At 42.7% G+C, this 16,528-nt stretch overlaps 2 protein-coding genes across 2 annotated transcripts; both read left to right on the top strand.

Annotated features, from left to right (window-relative positions):
- Window positions 1-6,450: 6,450 nt before the first annotated feature.
- On the top strand, window positions 6,451-11,423 carry LOC139782606 (uncharacterized). The gene is made up of 5 exons (XM_071721625.1): window positions 6,451-6,635; window positions 7,077-8,360; window positions 8,607-10,917; window positions 10,966-11,142; window positions 11,399-11,423. Exons 2-5 carry the CDS (start codon window positions 7,112-7,114, stop codon window positions 11,421-11,423), a joined length of 3,762 nt encoding a protein of 1,253 aa, XP_071577726.1. The 5' UTR covers window positions 6,451-6,635; window positions 7,077-7,111.
- LOC139782605 (uncharacterized) lies at window positions 11,291-12,610 on the top strand. Its single transcript, XM_071721624.1, has one exon. It carries the CDS (start codon window positions 11,423-11,425, stop codon window positions 12,377-12,379), a length of 957 nt encoding a protein of 318 aa, XP_071577725.1. The 5' UTR covers window positions 11,291-11,422; the 3' UTR covers window positions 12,380-12,610.
- Window positions 12,611-16,528: the final 3,918 nt, after the last annotated feature.

Genomic DNA, 16,528 nt, shown 5'->3' with positions numbered 1-16,528 from the left:
TCCTTTACTTTTAGCAAAGCAAGAAGCCGTAAACGCGCGCACAGATGTTAGTACGGCATGCAGCGGTGGAGAAAGCGGGTTCGCGAGCGCGATAGCGAGGAGCGAACTCAAGGCGGTGTACACAGCGGTGTTAACTAGCGTAGTTAAGCGGTTTAGCGAGCGTTGATTCTATGCGATTGACTTTTGACAAAGAGCCGGGTGCGCGACGAAGCAAGCTCTTTTATACGGGAGCTTCTTCTCGCAATAACCAATTGTTTTGAAGCGTTGGCGGTGACCTCCGATTTTCCCTTGTGATTGGCGGCAAAGGGCTATGACACGCATTGAGTCGCACCTGATTGGCAATCGGCTGCCTACGTCACCGCATCGCGTTGACGCGAGACGAAACATTGCTAACCGGCCGTTAGCAATGTTGTTGTTTGTCACACCGGTGACTGTTTATAGCGTGGGTTTCTCCATCGCGTAAGGACATGAAAACAGCGTTCTGGAAACGTTTTGAGTTATCGATTGCGAAATGCCTTTAGAGAAACCCACGTTATACTGCAAAGTATTCAGAACTTACATATTAGGATTAGGATTTTATTGAAACGATGAACTTATAATACAGAGAAGGCACGCGCATTGTGCCCTTTCATTTGACGAGACCGATGCACGCTACGATGCACTCGTGATCTCAAACAATTATATATATTATATATATTATATATATTATATATATTATATATATTATATATATTATATATATTATATATATTATATATTATATATATTATATATATTATATATATTATATATATATATATATATATATTATATATATTATATATATTATATATATTATATATATTATACATATTATATACATTACGTATATTTATGTCCTATATATATTTAAATGTTATCTTTTTTGTAAAATAGAAACGCAAAAAGACTACATCTGAGCAGCGACTTTTGTTGTTGCAATTTATGGAGGAACACCCAGATCTTGCACAGAATCGAGTGCAAGGTACAGACGCAAAGAAAAGAAGTAGAATGCTGTGGGAGCAACTTTCCGATAGTCTCAATAATTGTGGAAACGGGACTACAAAAACTGTCGATAAATGGATTAAAGTAAGGACTAGAATTGTAACATTTATATATGTAGGGGAGACCGGGGCGAAATCGGCCTTATTTCTTCGGTGCCGATTTTTAACAACAAAATAAATCATTTTAGTGAAATATAGTAGGAGAGACCGGGGCTAAACAGTCCGTTTTTTTTCGGTGCCGATTTTTAACAACTAAATAAATAATTGTAGTTAAATGGGGTATACCACTGTAAAGAGTGAACCTTTAGCTACAAAATTTATATAGGAAATTTTTGTCTACGTCGCTTTGTTTAACCGGTATAGAGCAAAAACGACAACGGTGGAAAAATTGAAATCTCAAAAATGCCGGAGTATAACAGTCTGCACTGCATTTTCAATACATATACGTACATCTAATCCTAAAAAATAATAGGATACATGCAATAATTGTTTTTTAAGAGAAAAATATAAAAATTTATTTAAAATTTTTATGCGAAACATTATTAAAAAATAGTTACGAGGGTTCCTCTTTCCGCAGAAGTCACTCGCCCGACTTGTTTCACTCCTCGACGTCCGATGACTCTATTCGGTGTCTGAACGGTTGTAATTCCCGTCTCATCCATATTTCATATGCAGTGAGCCCGAAAATGCCTTGGAAATGCACCCGGACTGCTTACTGACCGATTAGCCCCAAACACAAGTTTCAGGTTTGATCGCCCACGAAATATTAGACATCAACGATAATGAAAAAACTACACATTACTCTTTATAATCACGTACCTCGAGATTTGGAGAGCAAATATTATTGCAGATATTACAAAATTTTTACGCGCAGAAAATGTAACTTTCACCTTTCGAAAACACGTTTGCCCTCGTAAAAATCATAACACGGCAGGTAACCTGCCGAAACTCCGTTGGTCACATGGGTACTATAAGCAGCGTTTACAATGTTAATAGCGAGTTCGCACAATATACAGGTTCCGAGATATTTGATTAGACGTATTTACCCCGTAGACGTTTTAGCCCTGGTCTCCCCTATACCATTGTAAAGAGTGAACCCTTGGCTACAAAATTTATATAGGCATTTTTGGTGTACGTCGCTTTGTTTAACCGGTATAGAGTAAAAACGACAAAGGTGCAAAAATCGAAAAGTCAAAATTCCCGGGGCGGAGTCGTGTCTTCATTCTCGGACTGCATTTTAAATAAAGATACATAATTTTGATCATAAAAAATAATAGAATACACTTTATTCATTGTTTTTTAGTAGAAAAATGGAAAGCGGAAAATAATTTCAAGAAAATCAATTTTCTTTTTCGCTAAAAGTTAAAGCATGTAAAAACAGAGTCTGACGAGCGCACGCACTCGTTGTGTGCCTTACGCCTGCACGAAATGCACTGTTTTTCATCGGCTCTGTTTTCTATTATCTCCGAGCATACGCAGCACATATTATTTAGCTTTCTTGACTTCGTTTTGGCTTGGTCACGACTTTGCCCCGAACACAAGTTTTAGGTTTGGTCGCTTATAAAATAATAGAAATCAATGAAAATAAAAAAACTGCACTGGATTCGTGTTCAGCATGCATTACTCTTTAGAATCACTTACTTTGAGATTCGGAGAGACAATAATACTTAAGATATTACAAACTTTCGACGCGGAAGAAATTTTACTTTCGACCTGCGAAAACACGTTTGCTTCGATAAGAATTACAACATAGCACGTAACCTCACTAAACTCCGTTGGTCACGTGGGCACCATAAGCCGCGTTTACAGGATTAATAGCGAGTTCATACAACATACAGATTTCGAGATAATTGCAAAAACGACTCCGCCCCAGGGCCGACTTCGCCCCGGTCTCCCCTATATTAAATAGTACATGATTTATAGTTATCACTTTTATAATAATAATGTTCTATACTTTATAGTCATGGCGAGACTAGCGCGTTGATGTTAAAGCAAAGGCGGTAAAATTAAAAAGTTATCAGGGAGGTACAGGAGGAGGAGGTGCAAGCAGTACTCCTCTGCTAGAAATAGAAGAACGATTAATATTGTTATTATTGTTAATGGGCATAGAGGCAGCAATTGGCCATGAAAATGTTATCGATCCAGCAGAGGTTGGTACATTTAAATTACTATTTAGTACTAAATTAACCCTCTGTGTACACACGTTTTCCGCTACTTTCCCAGTGCATATGTGGGTCTGTCACGTTTGACTCTATTTTTCCCTATCTAAAGTATTTTTAAAAAATCTGAAAAAATTTACAAAACATTTGTCTAAATTGTAGTTGACGATTTTATAGTCATTTTGATAAACATCCCTTATTTAATATTTCTAGCAGACTTGCAAGTTTTACAAGCAGACATTTTTGCTCGGACGCCACGCCGCCGTAGACTCATGTACACATACGGAGGGTTAAATTTCCTTGATTTTTTCTTCATTTTCTCTTTTAGTTAGGGAGCTGGCTGCCATTTCGGTATATGATTTGCTCATGTTTCATATCGATATCGTAAATCACACACTCAGAAAATTAATAAGGATTCATAGCAAGGTTTATTATAAATTAGTCATATTGTGAAATCATCGGTGACAGTTGTTGGTATAATTTGGAAATAAAGAATTATTGACTCGCGGAAATCAGAAAAGAGAGTGATTATTAAATAAGGCAGTCATGAAATGATAGTAACACAGGTTAAATTAACGGAGTTAGAGAAACTAACCGGAAAGAATATCAATTACAAGATCGAACTTGTCCCAATAGAAATGAGCGCGAGATAATAAAGTAGAAATATCGGACATAACTGAAATTACATATAATGGCACGAGAGACAGAAAATATACCCGATTACGAAGTAATACAAATAAGCACGAAATAATAAAGCAAATAAATGACTAGTGAAAGTTACTTACAAGGGGAGGACCAGGTAGTGCCCTCACCGATTTAAATAAATTTTTAATATGTTGTAGGGTTAACCCCCCACTAATTAATGGTAAAGTGGCACGATGCAATACTCGAGCATTCGCAAGATATTTGCATCGAAATTTACTTATTTAGTCCATTCGCCAGGTCAATTGAGCATTTTTATCGAGGTTGATGGCTTAAGTTAATGTTTTTTTATGTTTTTTGGGTCGTAGAACAAGAATCTGTAAATAGTTTTTTCGTAAGTCGATGCAATAAAAAATTATTAACAATTTATTTGTTTAAATTGCCCTAGCGATCAAACTATACATCCTATAAAAAAATAAACTAGAGAAAATTTGTTCCTCTTTTCACGACGAACAAAATGGCGTTTGAATTTGTCCAAAATCTTCATTATTGACGGAAATATGTCAATTTTTAGGTAATTACTGCCTACGCGTCGCGGAGTACCCTAGGCGTGCGCGCTCGCGCTCAATTGTACCACACGAGTTTTGCTCTTTTAATTTTAATTTGATTTATTTTTTTTACTCCTTTTTTATCCTTTTTTGCTCCTAGGGTACTCCGCGACGCGTAGGCAGTAATTACCTAAAAATTGACATATTTCCGTCAATAATGAAGATTTTGGAAAAATTCGAACGCCATTTTGTTCGTCGTGAAAAGAGGAACAAATTTTCTCGAGTTCATTTTTTTATAGGATGTATAGTTTGATCGCTAGGGCAATTTAAACAAATAAATTGTTAATAATGTTTTATTGCATCGTCTTACGAAAAAACTATTTACAGATTCTTGTTCTACGACCCAAAAAACATAAAAAAAACATTAACTTAAGCCATCAACCTCGATAAAAATGCTCAATCAACCTGGCGAATGGACTAAATAAGTAAATTTCGATGCGAATATCTTGCGAATGCTCGAGTATTGCATCGTGCCACTTTACCATTAATTAGTGGGGGGTTAACCCTACAACATATTAAAAATTTATTTAAATCGGTGAGGGCACTACCTGGTCCTCCCCTTGTTAGTCGAATAATAGGATTCGCAATAACAGTCAGAGTTGAAGAATTAATAGAGCATTAAGTACGAGAGTTAATAAACGCGAAGTACACAGTGCTGCGCCACGCTCGGCGCGCAAGGACGCAATTTTCACGAAAGTCGCGAAAGAATTCTGTCGCCAAGAGATCTTAAATCTAACGCAAATTTAGTCCGGTCAACTTAGCCCAAAAAATAGGGGTACGGTTACAATAATTCCGATAGAGCTGAAAATTCGTACGAATGTTCGGAACACCATTATAAATGAACTGTGAAAAGTCACCATACATCCCGTGCCTGGAAAAAATTTTATTCAAGGTCAAAGGTGGCAAAAATGGGTTTTTTGTGTTTTTCAGCCGAATGGTAAGTTTTATCATAAAAATAGCTTAGACAATAATTGTAGATCGTGCAATTATCTATAATAATTGTCTCTATACTTTTCTCTGTAAGAGTCACCGTTTCCGAGATATAATCATTCAAAAAGTTGAAAAAACGGTGTTCTTCATAATATGCATAAGTACGCCGCGTACATACATCACTGGAGCTGTAACACAAGTTTCAATAGCTTTCTATCGGTCTATATAACTTATACGTACAAAATAATACAATATTAACTCGAAAGAAAGTCAGCCCTTCACCTTCTACGCCAGTGTAACCTTGAGCAACATCTGCCTCCCATTCAATTGTCCGCGTGGCGAGGGTCGTATACCTGCTCTTTTTTCAAAGGCCTAATAGACGGAATACTCGGATACAGGGCTCGGATTCGGTCCTACTATTAGTCTGGAACGTTCCTCCGTAGTGAAAACACGTGTTTTATGTTTATCTTTAATATTTCCTAACCTCATTTGTGCCTTTTAACTTAGAATAAATAAAAATGTCGCAGTTTTGTTTTATTTGTAGTAAACTTTTAACTAAAGATGAAAGTGTTACTGTTGATCGTGGAATGAAGACATTAATTGATGCAAGTACTGAAAGAGCTGATGAATTTTCGGAATATCTGAAAACTCAGAAATCTGTGACAATTCATATAGAGTGTCGTAAATTGTATACTCGAAAGAGTTCCATCGCTGCAGCTGTTAAAAGACAACACAACAAAGAAGAAGCTAGTACATCAAATATAAGTCCTCCTCGTACTAGAGCACGCGTAAGTGAATCATCTTTTTGTTTTAAACAATGTTGCTTCTTTTGCGGCTGTTCGAGATTACGTTATCACGTTGCGCCATCTCATCAGATGGCAGCATCGATCGGGTATCGAGAGGCCGGATCGACGCGGCAGCTTGCGCAAGCACGGGCGCGCTCATCGCGAACTTCTCCCTCGCGCCAGTGTGAAAACATGTCCGCGCTGTGATCAGACGTACGACGACCACGCTGTGCGTTTCGCTAGTAGAACTGTATTACAGTGCCCATTGCAGTGATTGAAGCTGCCGAGAAGCTTTACTAACGTGTAAAGAGACCGCTCACCCCAGCCAGCTCTGGTACATCAACACGACGACTCAGGCTCACACGTGCGCGAGTGCCGACCGCCACGTGTCTCAACGGCTCACGGGCGAATCACCACGAGCGAGGCAATTTATACAATTGCCTCGCGCATCAAAAGACTTCTCATTATACACCGCTCATCGTTTCTCAGGTCAGACTGTACATATTTCATTAAAGACGGCTCAGACTGTGGTCTGAGTTACACAAAAAATAAAGGACTAATTCGTTAACATCCTCCACGCGCGTCCTTCTCATCCCGCTACCATCGCCGGGATTAATCAGCGATTTCGCGAACATTTGGTCCTTCGAGCCGGATGCGTGGAACTTATGGTGTAACTCAGACACAGATCATGTGAAAAGGGCATGCCCTTCGCGATGTGCCACGTAGACATTATAGCGCTTTCGCGAGTGAAAGACAGACATTCTCACGCGCGCTCGCGAGTGTTACACAAGTCACGCGCCCTCGCGAGTGTCTCATAAACAGTATCACGTGCTCAATACATGGCTCTCGCTTCGCATAGCGCTTTCTCTCGCGTTCCTCGAACGTTCTCGTCTCGTGCAGCATTCTTACACGTGTCTCGACGTTTCTCAGGTTTCTCATCGTGAACAGCTCAGGGGCGGCTCATCATGACGGATCCCGCCAAAACCGGGACGGGTGGGAAGACCCCGCCATTGCTCGAGCTGCCGGCCGACAAGCGCATTTCAGAGCGTCAGGCCTCACCGGTGCGACTGTCCGCGGAGCTCACGCTGAAGGTGCAGACGCAGATGAATCGCATCGCAACGGTGCGGGCCATTAGCCAGACGTTGCCATCCACCGCAGATGACACGTCGGTGGATGAAATTCTCCAGATCTCGATCCAGCTCGAGGAAGTGCACAAGGCGTTCCTTAAGGAACACGCCTATTTCGAAGTCTCATGGCCGGCTGCGCTCATCGCTCATGAGTACTTCTCGCAAAACGCCTTCGCCGTGGAGGCGCAAGAGTGCATGGCGGCTCGTCGCTCTCTGGCGAAGCTCAAGGGCGCATTAGCGGAGAGGCTTGCTCCGAAGGCGGCGCTTGAAGCGGCGCAGCCCTCACAGTCTCAGCAGAGACTGCCGGACATTAACATCCCGTCATTCAAGGGCGATTACGCTACATGGCCCACGTTCCGCGACCTATTCAGGGCCGTTATCCTTGATAGCCGACAAATCACTGACGTGGAAAAACTTCACTATCTGCGACTCTCGCTTGAAGGCACACCTGCTCAGCTCATCTCCGGACTGCCTCTCACCGGAGATTCTCTCAACCCGTCATGGGAGATGCTCGTCGAGCGCTACGAAAACAAACGCCTGCTCATTCAGTCGTATCTGGACCAACTCTTTGCCAGCTCAACACCAGTGCAGAGAAACGCCGCATCACTGGACAAGTTGCTCAACACCTTCAAGGAAGGAATAAAGGGCCTGCAAGCCTTGGGCGTCTCACAGGATCTGGGAGATAGCATCCTGGTGTACCAGCTGTCCAGGCAGCTGGATCGCCAGACGAAGGAGCAGTGGGAGACGTCCTTAGGAGCCACGCGCGAGTATCCGCGATTCGAGCAGCTCGAGCAGTTTCTCACCTCTCGAGCACGAGCACTCGAGAGGATAGAGTCCACGGCCAGCTCAGGGAGCACGGCCGCCTCAACGTCCAGGCGCCCGTCGACAGCTCACCATGCGGCAGTTCAACCGGCCCGCACGGAATCATCAGACGGCTCCACGGTGTACCCGTGTGACTGCTGCAACGGCACGCATTTCGTTGTGACGTGCACAAAATTTAGGGATCTCTCACCGGTCGAACGACAGAAACTTGTCATCTCACGGAGGCTCTGCTTCAATTGCCTCGGCCGCCACAACGTCCGCTCATGTAAGAGCTCACGGGGGTGCAAGAAGTGCACCAACCGACACCACACGATGCTGCATGAAGCTCATCAGGCGAACTTATCAGCGAAGCCGAGCACCAGCTCAGCTGCGTCAGCTCAATAGGAAGATGGTGCAATCGTCGCTCACTCCTCTTTGGCCCGCTCATCACACTCAACATTATTAGCTACGGCCCTGGCTCAGATAAATTCATTTGTGACTACTCAGCGCGTACGGCTTCTCATCGATTCAGGTTCAGAACTCACCTTCGTCTCTGAATCACTCATTCGTCAGCTCAACATTCCTCGTCATCATTCTGTCATCATCATTACTGGAATTGGGGGCGAAAAGTCAACTCAAACTCGAGGAGTTGCCTCACTCCAGCTCCGCTCACTTCACTCAAGATCAGACGTCATCATTCAAGCTCACATTCTGCAGACGTTAACCAACATCTTGCCATCATTCAACGCTGCACCACAGGAATGGCCGCATCTCACCAAGTTAATCTTGGCCGATCCAGACTTTCTCACACCACGGCCAGTGGATATCATCATTGGAGCTGATTCATATGGGCAGATCATCAAGCCCAACATCATCAAACAAGATCCATTGATGCCAATTGCGCAGCTCTCAATTTTTGGATGGCTCGTTCTCGGACCTGTCGACACATCATCATCGGCATCTGCTGCAGTGCACCATGCCTCGATTCAGGAGAGAGAAGATGCTCTCGACGAGTTGCTGGCGAAATTCTGGACACAAGAAGAAGTGCCTGCAAGTAATACTCATGATCTTACGCCTGACGAGCAAAGATGTGAAGAATATTACAAGAGCACTGTTTCGCGGGACTCAACAGGTCGATACACGGTTCGACTTCCGTTAAAATCATCACCTGATACTCTTGGGGATTCGTACCACACTGCGCATCGATGCCTGCAGGGCCTACTAAGAAGATTCGCACGAGATGACAACTATCGACGCCTTTATCACCAGTTCATGACAGAATATCGAGAGCTCAATCACATGACGGAGGCTTCACCCGTTTCCAGCCAGCACGCGCAATATTACTTGCCACATCACGGCGTGCTCAAACCAGACAGTGCAACCACAAAATTACGTGTGGTGTTTAATGGCTCGAGTGCATCTACTTCCGGTCGCTCACTTAATGATCTCATGTATACGGGAGCCAAGCTGCATTTAGACGTCACAGACGTTTTGCTCTGGATTCGACAGTTTCGGCATTTAGTGGCAACTGACATCACCAAAATGTACAGGCAAATCAACGTACATAAGGATGACTGGAATTTACAACGGGTTCTATGGATAGACAAACAACTCAAGGAAGTGGAAAATTATCTAACAACGGTCACGTATGGTACCAAGGGTGCCCCGTTCTTAGCAGTGCGAACACTGCTGCAACTGGTGAAGGATGAAGGCCATAAGTTTCCCCTTGCAGTGCCGCCACTCACTGAGGGTCGATATGTTGACGACACTTTTGGAGGCGCCGACACAGTTCAGCAGGTAAAGGAAATTGCAGTGCAACTGAAGAATTTGTGCATGGCGGGCGGTTTTCCATTATCAAAGTGGCACGCGACTCATCAAGATGTGCTCACTGCGATTCAAGCAGAAAAGGAACAGGGCTCACAAATTGCATTTGACGATTGCACAACCAAAATCCTCGGATTAAACTGGCTTCCTCACGAAGATTCATTCACATTCTCAACAAGGATCTCATCGCACACCAATCAGTTCACCAAACGCCTCGTTTTGTCTGAAGTGGCTCAGATATTCGATCCACTAGGCTTTGCATCACCAGTAGTGATCAAGGCGAAGATGCTCTTGCAGGAGCTATGGCTCCATAAGCTCCGATGGGATGAACCACTGCCATCCCAGCTCTCATCACGGTGGCTCACCATCAGAAAAGAACTCACCAGCTTAAGCAGAATCTCAATACCTCGATGGTATAACACATGGAGTACCTCGTCAGTGGAATTTCACGGCTTTTTTTATGCTTCTCAACTAGCAATGGCTGCAGTCGTATATATCACCGTCCGCGGTTCAAACGGCGCCACGATTTCATTGGTGTGCTCCAAAACTAAGGTAGCACCGCTCAAACGGCTCACCATCCCGAGACTTGAACTCTCCGCAGGACTGCTGCTCTCAAGGCTCATGCGATACGTTCAAGCCACCTTGAAGTTGAACGTTACAGCAATTCACCTGTGGACGGACTCTGTTGTGACACTCACGTGGATCAAATCTCATGCATCGCGCTGGAAGGATTTTGTGAGAAACCGAGTTTCTCAGATTCAAGATCTCACTGCAAAAGCACACTGGAGATACGTACCTGGTACATCCAATCCAGCCGATTGCGCATCACGAGGATTGACTACTTCTCAACTTCAAAGCCACTCATTATGGTGGACGGGACCACCGTGGATACTCACACCTGAAGCATGGCCATCACAACCCGCGCTGTCGGACGAGTTGAGCTGCAGTGAGGCCCGTCCTGGCATTGCGCTACATGCAGCGGCATCTCAGTCGGAATACCACTGGGACCTCATATATAGGTACTCAACCCTCAATAAATTATTGAAAGTAACAGCTCTCTGTTTCAGGTTTATCTCTCTCTTGAGAAAGCGCCGAGCCAAGTCACTGGACTTGCACTCAGCTTTGGAGAAGGCCAGACTATTCTGGATCAAGGCTACTCAAGCGGCATACTTCACGCATGAGATCAAGATGCTCACGGCCAATTCGAGACTACCACCTACTCACGCATTCAGTCGATTGACTGCGTACATAGACGCTCAAGGGGTTATCCGAGTTGGCGGCCGCCTCAACCAATCAGCACTAGCTCAAGACAACAAACATCAGGCGATTTTACCTCGCCACTCACGGTTCTCAACTTTAATCATCGCCCACGCCCATTTGATTACTCTACATGGAGGAACACAGCTGACATTGGCTCATGTCAGGCAACAATATTGGATCATCGGCGGACGGGCTCCGGTGAAGTCTCATATCTTACGGTGTGTCGTGTGTGCTCGGCAGAGGGGGATCCGTGCTCATCAACTGATGGGCCAACTACCTCTCTCTCGGGTTACGCCGTCACGTCCGTTTGCTCATACAGGAGTCGACTATGCCGGACCGCTCACCATCAAGACATGGAAGGGACGAGGTGCGAAAACATACAAGGGATGGATCTGTGTGTTCGTCTGCTTTTCCACCTCCGCAATTCACCTCGAAGTAGTCAGTGACTACTCATCAGAAGGATTCATAGCAGCCTTCCGAAGATTTGCAGCGAGAAGGGGAATTGCTCAGACCATGTACTCGGACTGCGGGACAACTTTCATTGGAGCAGACGCCGCGCTCAAGAAAATGTTCGTCCAAGGCGCTCAAGAACATCAACGGATTGCTCAAGTGTTGCAACTTGACGGCATAAGATGGGAGTTCAACCCACCAGGTGCTCCACACATGGGGGGCAAGTGGGAGGCGGTTGTAAAGTCCGTGAAGTTTCATTTGAGACGGACCATCGGGGAGACTCTACTCACGACGGAAGAACTAACAACGTTGCTTACGCAAATAGAAGCCATTCTCAACTCAAGGCCTTTGGAACCGTTGAGCGACGACCCTGAAGACGTCTCAGCGCTCACCCCAGGTCATTTTCTCATTGGAGGTCCACTCACTACCATACCCGAGCTATCTCTGATCGACCTGGCAACCTCGCGACTATCTCGGTGGCAGCTCATCCAGCAGCAAGTTCAACAATTTTGGGCGCAATGGTCGGCGCATTATCTGCAACGCCAGCAGGCAATATCCAAGTGGCATCATCCTAACAACAACATCAAGGTGGGCTCTATCGTACTGATCACCGAGGAACGCTCTCCACCGTGCAAATGGCCACTCGCCAGAGTAACGGCTTTGCACCCCGGAAAGGATGGACTTACTAGGGTGGTTACCCTCAAGACGGCCACCACGACGCTCACCCGGCCAATTGCCAAGCTTGCCATATTACCCATTTCATCAGGATAAAGGATCAAGAGTAAGGAATCATCAACAAGGTTGCTGATGGCGGGCGGAATGTTCGAGATTACGTTATCACGTTGCGCCATCTCATCAGATGGCAGCATCGATCGGGTATCGAGAGGCCGGATCGACGCGGCAGCTTGCGCAAGCACGGGCGCGCTCATCGCGAACTTCTCCCTCGCGCCAGTGTGAAAACATGTCCGCGCTGTGATCAGACGTACGACAACCACGCTGTGCGTTTCGCTAGTAGAACTGTATTACAGTGCCCATTGCAGTGATTGAAGCTGCCGAGAAGCTTTACTAACGTGTAAAGAGACCGCTCACCCCAGCCAGCTCTGGTACATCAACACGACGACTCAGGCTCACACGTGCGCGAGTGCCGACCGCCACGTGTCTCAACGGCTCACGGGCGAATCACCACGAGCGAGGCAATTTATACAATTGCCTCGCGCATCAAAAGACTTCTCATTATACACCGCTCATCGTTTCTCAGGTCAGACTGTACATATTTCATTAAAGACGGCTCAGACTGTGGTCTGAGTTACACAAAAAATAAAGGACTAATTCGTTAACATCCTCCACGCGCGTCCTTCTCATCCCGCTACCATCGCCGGGATTAATCAGCGATTTCGCGAACAGCGGCAATGAGTTGAATGAAGAGTGTGAGAAAAGAAAGTCACTGGATTCTCGTCGTAAAATCTTCAAAGTAACTACACTTTCATTCAAAGAATCAATTTTAAAAGTAGCTCGGGCTCGTAAGGATGATGTGGCAAAAGCTATCGTAGCTCGAATTGAATTTGAATACGATTTAGTTGCTGCTGAGGCTAAATATCATAATGACTGCTACAGCTCCTTCTTGAAACCGGTCACTGGGAGTAAAGTCGGTCGGCCTAAGGTTGAAGCTACAAATCTTGCAATGAACGAAATATTTAAATACATAGAAAATAGTGAAGATTGTCAATTTACATTAAACGAATTGAAAGATATTTGTAAAAATGCTGCTATAGATAACAGGACAATTAAGATACGGTTGAAGCTGAAGTATGGGAATAAAATTATTATTACTGAAAAATCAGGAACATCAACATTTATATGTTTTATAGACAATCATCATGAAATTTTGAACCAAGCTTGGTACGAAAAAAAAAATTAAACGAAAAAGAAGAACGATTACGGATCCTAGAAGCGGCTGCAGCAATCATCCGCGAAGATATCCAATCTGCAGCATTTGATAATTCAAATTACCCCTCACCAGGCCGTATGTTTGAAGATTTGAACAGTGAAATTCCGGAGTCGATGACGCATTTTTTAGAGCAAGTAATTTTAAAGAATAAACGATTAAATTTAGATCATTTAAAACTAATATGCACGAACATCAGTCATAGTATTATGACTGCTGTTCGACCGAGGTCTTTCAAATCAAAATTACAATTGGGTCTCTCAGTTTTTTTTCATCGACGATTTGGGTCAAAACGTCTTATACAAATTTTTTCGTCTTTTGGTTTGTGCGCATCTTATAATGATACAATGATGTACGAGGCAGCAGCAGTTTTTCATCGTACACCTCTGATCCTACCACCAGAAAGCGGCACATTTTTTCAATACGTTGCTGACAATGCTGATATAAATGTAAATACGCTGGACGGTAACAACACGCTGCACATCATGGATCTAATTCAAATTGTTACTCCAAAAAGTTCTGTTTTACTAGAAGAACCTATACCACGAATAAAAGAAGCTTTTTCAGCAAAAGATTTTGCGGCAAAAGCTCAAGTGCCAATACAGATCTATCAAAATGATGGTATAGTAGGTTACAGTAAAATAAATGTCCAAGATTTTGTTTATGGAAGTGAAGCATCAGTATCTTTACTCAAAAAAATCGATGTGCAATGGTTCTATGGCAAATGGAAAAATTTATCGTTACCCGGTTGGCATGGTTTTATTGAACGTTTAACAAATAATCTTATGAATTATTCTAAATCTCAGATCACATTTTTACCATTTATTCACCAGCCAGCCAGTAACTACAATACTATATACACAACTTTACTGTGTGCATTAGAGAATGCAAAGTATAATGGCCACAAAGTATGTATAGTAACTTTTGATCAACCTCTATATGCAAAAGCTCGAGAAATCGTATCAGCTGCACCTGAGAGCTCTGAATTATCGAAAATCATCATCAGGCTCGGAGGATTTCATTTACTTATGTCGTTTCTTGGAGCTATTGGTTATATAATGCAAGGAAGTGGCATGAAAGAAGTACTTTCTGAGATTTATGCATCTAAGTCATTAGAAAAAATGCTCAATGATCATGCTTACGCGAGAGCTGTTCGAGCTCACACATTACTTCAGCTTACTTTAGCAATAATAATATTAAAAGAACTTGATATCGATGACATCATGGATGCAGATCTTATAGTCAATGTTGAAAACATATTAGATAACACTATTTCATATCATGATGTTGAAAATGATGACCAAATATCCGGAGCATTACTTAATCAGTTTAATCAAAAACTAAAAGAATATGAAGAACGAGGACCTACTGCAAAATTATGGGTACAATATTTTAATATGGTTTCACTCGCAAAAGAGTTTATAAGAGCTGAACGTATGGGAGATTGGAAAGCTCATTTGAACTGCGTTAAAGAAATGCTCCCTTATTTTCATGCGTCTGGACATTTTCCTTATGCTAAGTCTGCACACTTATATTTACAGGATATGCAACAATTACAGAACTTCATTGATCCTAGTGCTTACCAAAAATTCAGACGTTCAGACAAATTAAGCTGTGGTACTTCAACAGACATGGTGATCGAGCAATCCATGATGAAAGCCATGAAAACAGATGGAGGTATTGCTCGAGGGAGAAGTACGAAAGAGAGTGTAATAAGCAAATGGGTTTATAGTATGCATGCTATGAATACTGTTTGTGAAAGATTAGAAGAACTCGCGAATGTTAGGATGGATACTACTGATCAGCATGTTGATGCAAGTGATTCACGAGTGAAGAAAGACACCAAAGACGTGCAAAAACTTTTCGAGTGGTTTTCTTTACATGATCCTTTCCCTAAAATTGACCAAATTATATCTATTGCCAGTGGAGTCGTTGGTGATGATAAAATCAATTGTCAAAAAGCTCGCGAAGTTGGAATCGCCTCTATGTCTAAAATAACAGGACTGACATTTAACAATATTAAATTAAAACGCGCTGACAAAGTAGTCCCTCTTTTAGCGATGAGTAGCACCATAAAAGTTCACAATGAGAAAGTACCTGTTGACCCGGTATTATTATTCCAACGCATGAGTATAACAACGGCATTTGAAGATGAAATTGAAAAATATTTCGAATATGAATTGGCTCCCTACCCGTTATCACTATTCGATGATATTGGAATGCGTAAAACGCAAAAGTCAGCCATTTACGATTGTTTTCAAACAGTAAACATTGATATTAACAACATTAATGTGACATACATCATCGATGGAGGATATTTATTACACCGCGTTGTGTGGGATTGCGAAGAAACATTTAACGTTATTTTGGATAAATATGTACAGTATGTACGTCGACATTTTGGCACTAGAGTAACTGTAGTATTTGATGGCTATACTGATTACACGAGAAATATTAAAGCCACAGAACAACGTCGTCGAGCAACAACAACATCTTCATCTTCTGATATCTTATTTGATCAATTTATGACAGTTCCCACTAGCCAGCAAAAATTTCTTGCAAATACTAACAACAAGTCTCGGTTCATTTCAATGTTGAAAGAAAGATTGACCAGTGAAAATGTTTTTGTCAAACAAGCTGATAACGATGCTGACGTTCTGATAATCGAAACAGCAGTAGAACAATTCAACTTGACAAACACAACTATTGTTGTTGGTGAGGACGTAGATCTACTGGTTTTACTTACTGCTCGAACTCCAGCTAACAAAATAATTTATTTTTTAAAACCTGGGAAAGCTCAACATCAGTCTGATATATATTCATCCCAAAGTTTATCTGCTTTTGCAAAGTGTAAAAACCACATTTTATTTTTACACGCAATAAGTGGCTGCGATACGACATCAGCATTTTACAGGAGGGGTAAAACATCAGTTCTGAAAATGTTTGAGAAACAAGATTTAGTTGGTTGTGCTGAA

Source organism: Temnothorax nylanderi, unplaced genomic scaffold (assembly GCF_030848795.1).
Source record: "Temnothorax nylanderi isolate EJ_2023f unplaced genomic scaffold, tnyl_v1.0 TNYL_tig0428_pilon, whole genome shotgun sequence".
In the NCBI taxonomy this organism is placed as follows: domain Eukaryota; kingdom Metazoa; phylum Arthropoda; class Insecta; order Hymenoptera; family Formicidae; genus Temnothorax; species Temnothorax nylanderi.
The sequence above is the reverse complement of the archived record's forward strand: the minus strand, read 5'-3'. Positions and strand labels throughout refer to the sequence as shown.

What these genes read in the sequence shown, in the direction of transcription:
- LOC139782606 (XM_071721625.1), top strand. Translation starts at nt 7,112, where the DNA reads ATGACGGATCCCGCCAAAACCGGGACGGGTGGGAAGACCCCGCCATTG. An exon ending in CCGCCACAACGTCCGCTCAT is followed by an intron (nt 8,361 to 8,606) that starts GTAAGAGCTCAC and finishes TCATCGATTCAG; the next exon opens with GTTCAGAACTCACCTTCGTC. An exon ending in CACTGGGACCTCATATATAG is followed by an intron (nt 10,918 to 10,965) that starts GTACTCAACCCT and finishes TCTCTGTTTCAG; the next exon opens with GTTTATCTCTCTCTTGAGAA.
- LOC139782605 (XM_071721624.1), top strand. Translation starts at nt 11,423, where the DNA reads ATGGGCCAACTACCTCTCTCTCGGGTTACGCCGTCACGTCCGTTTGCT.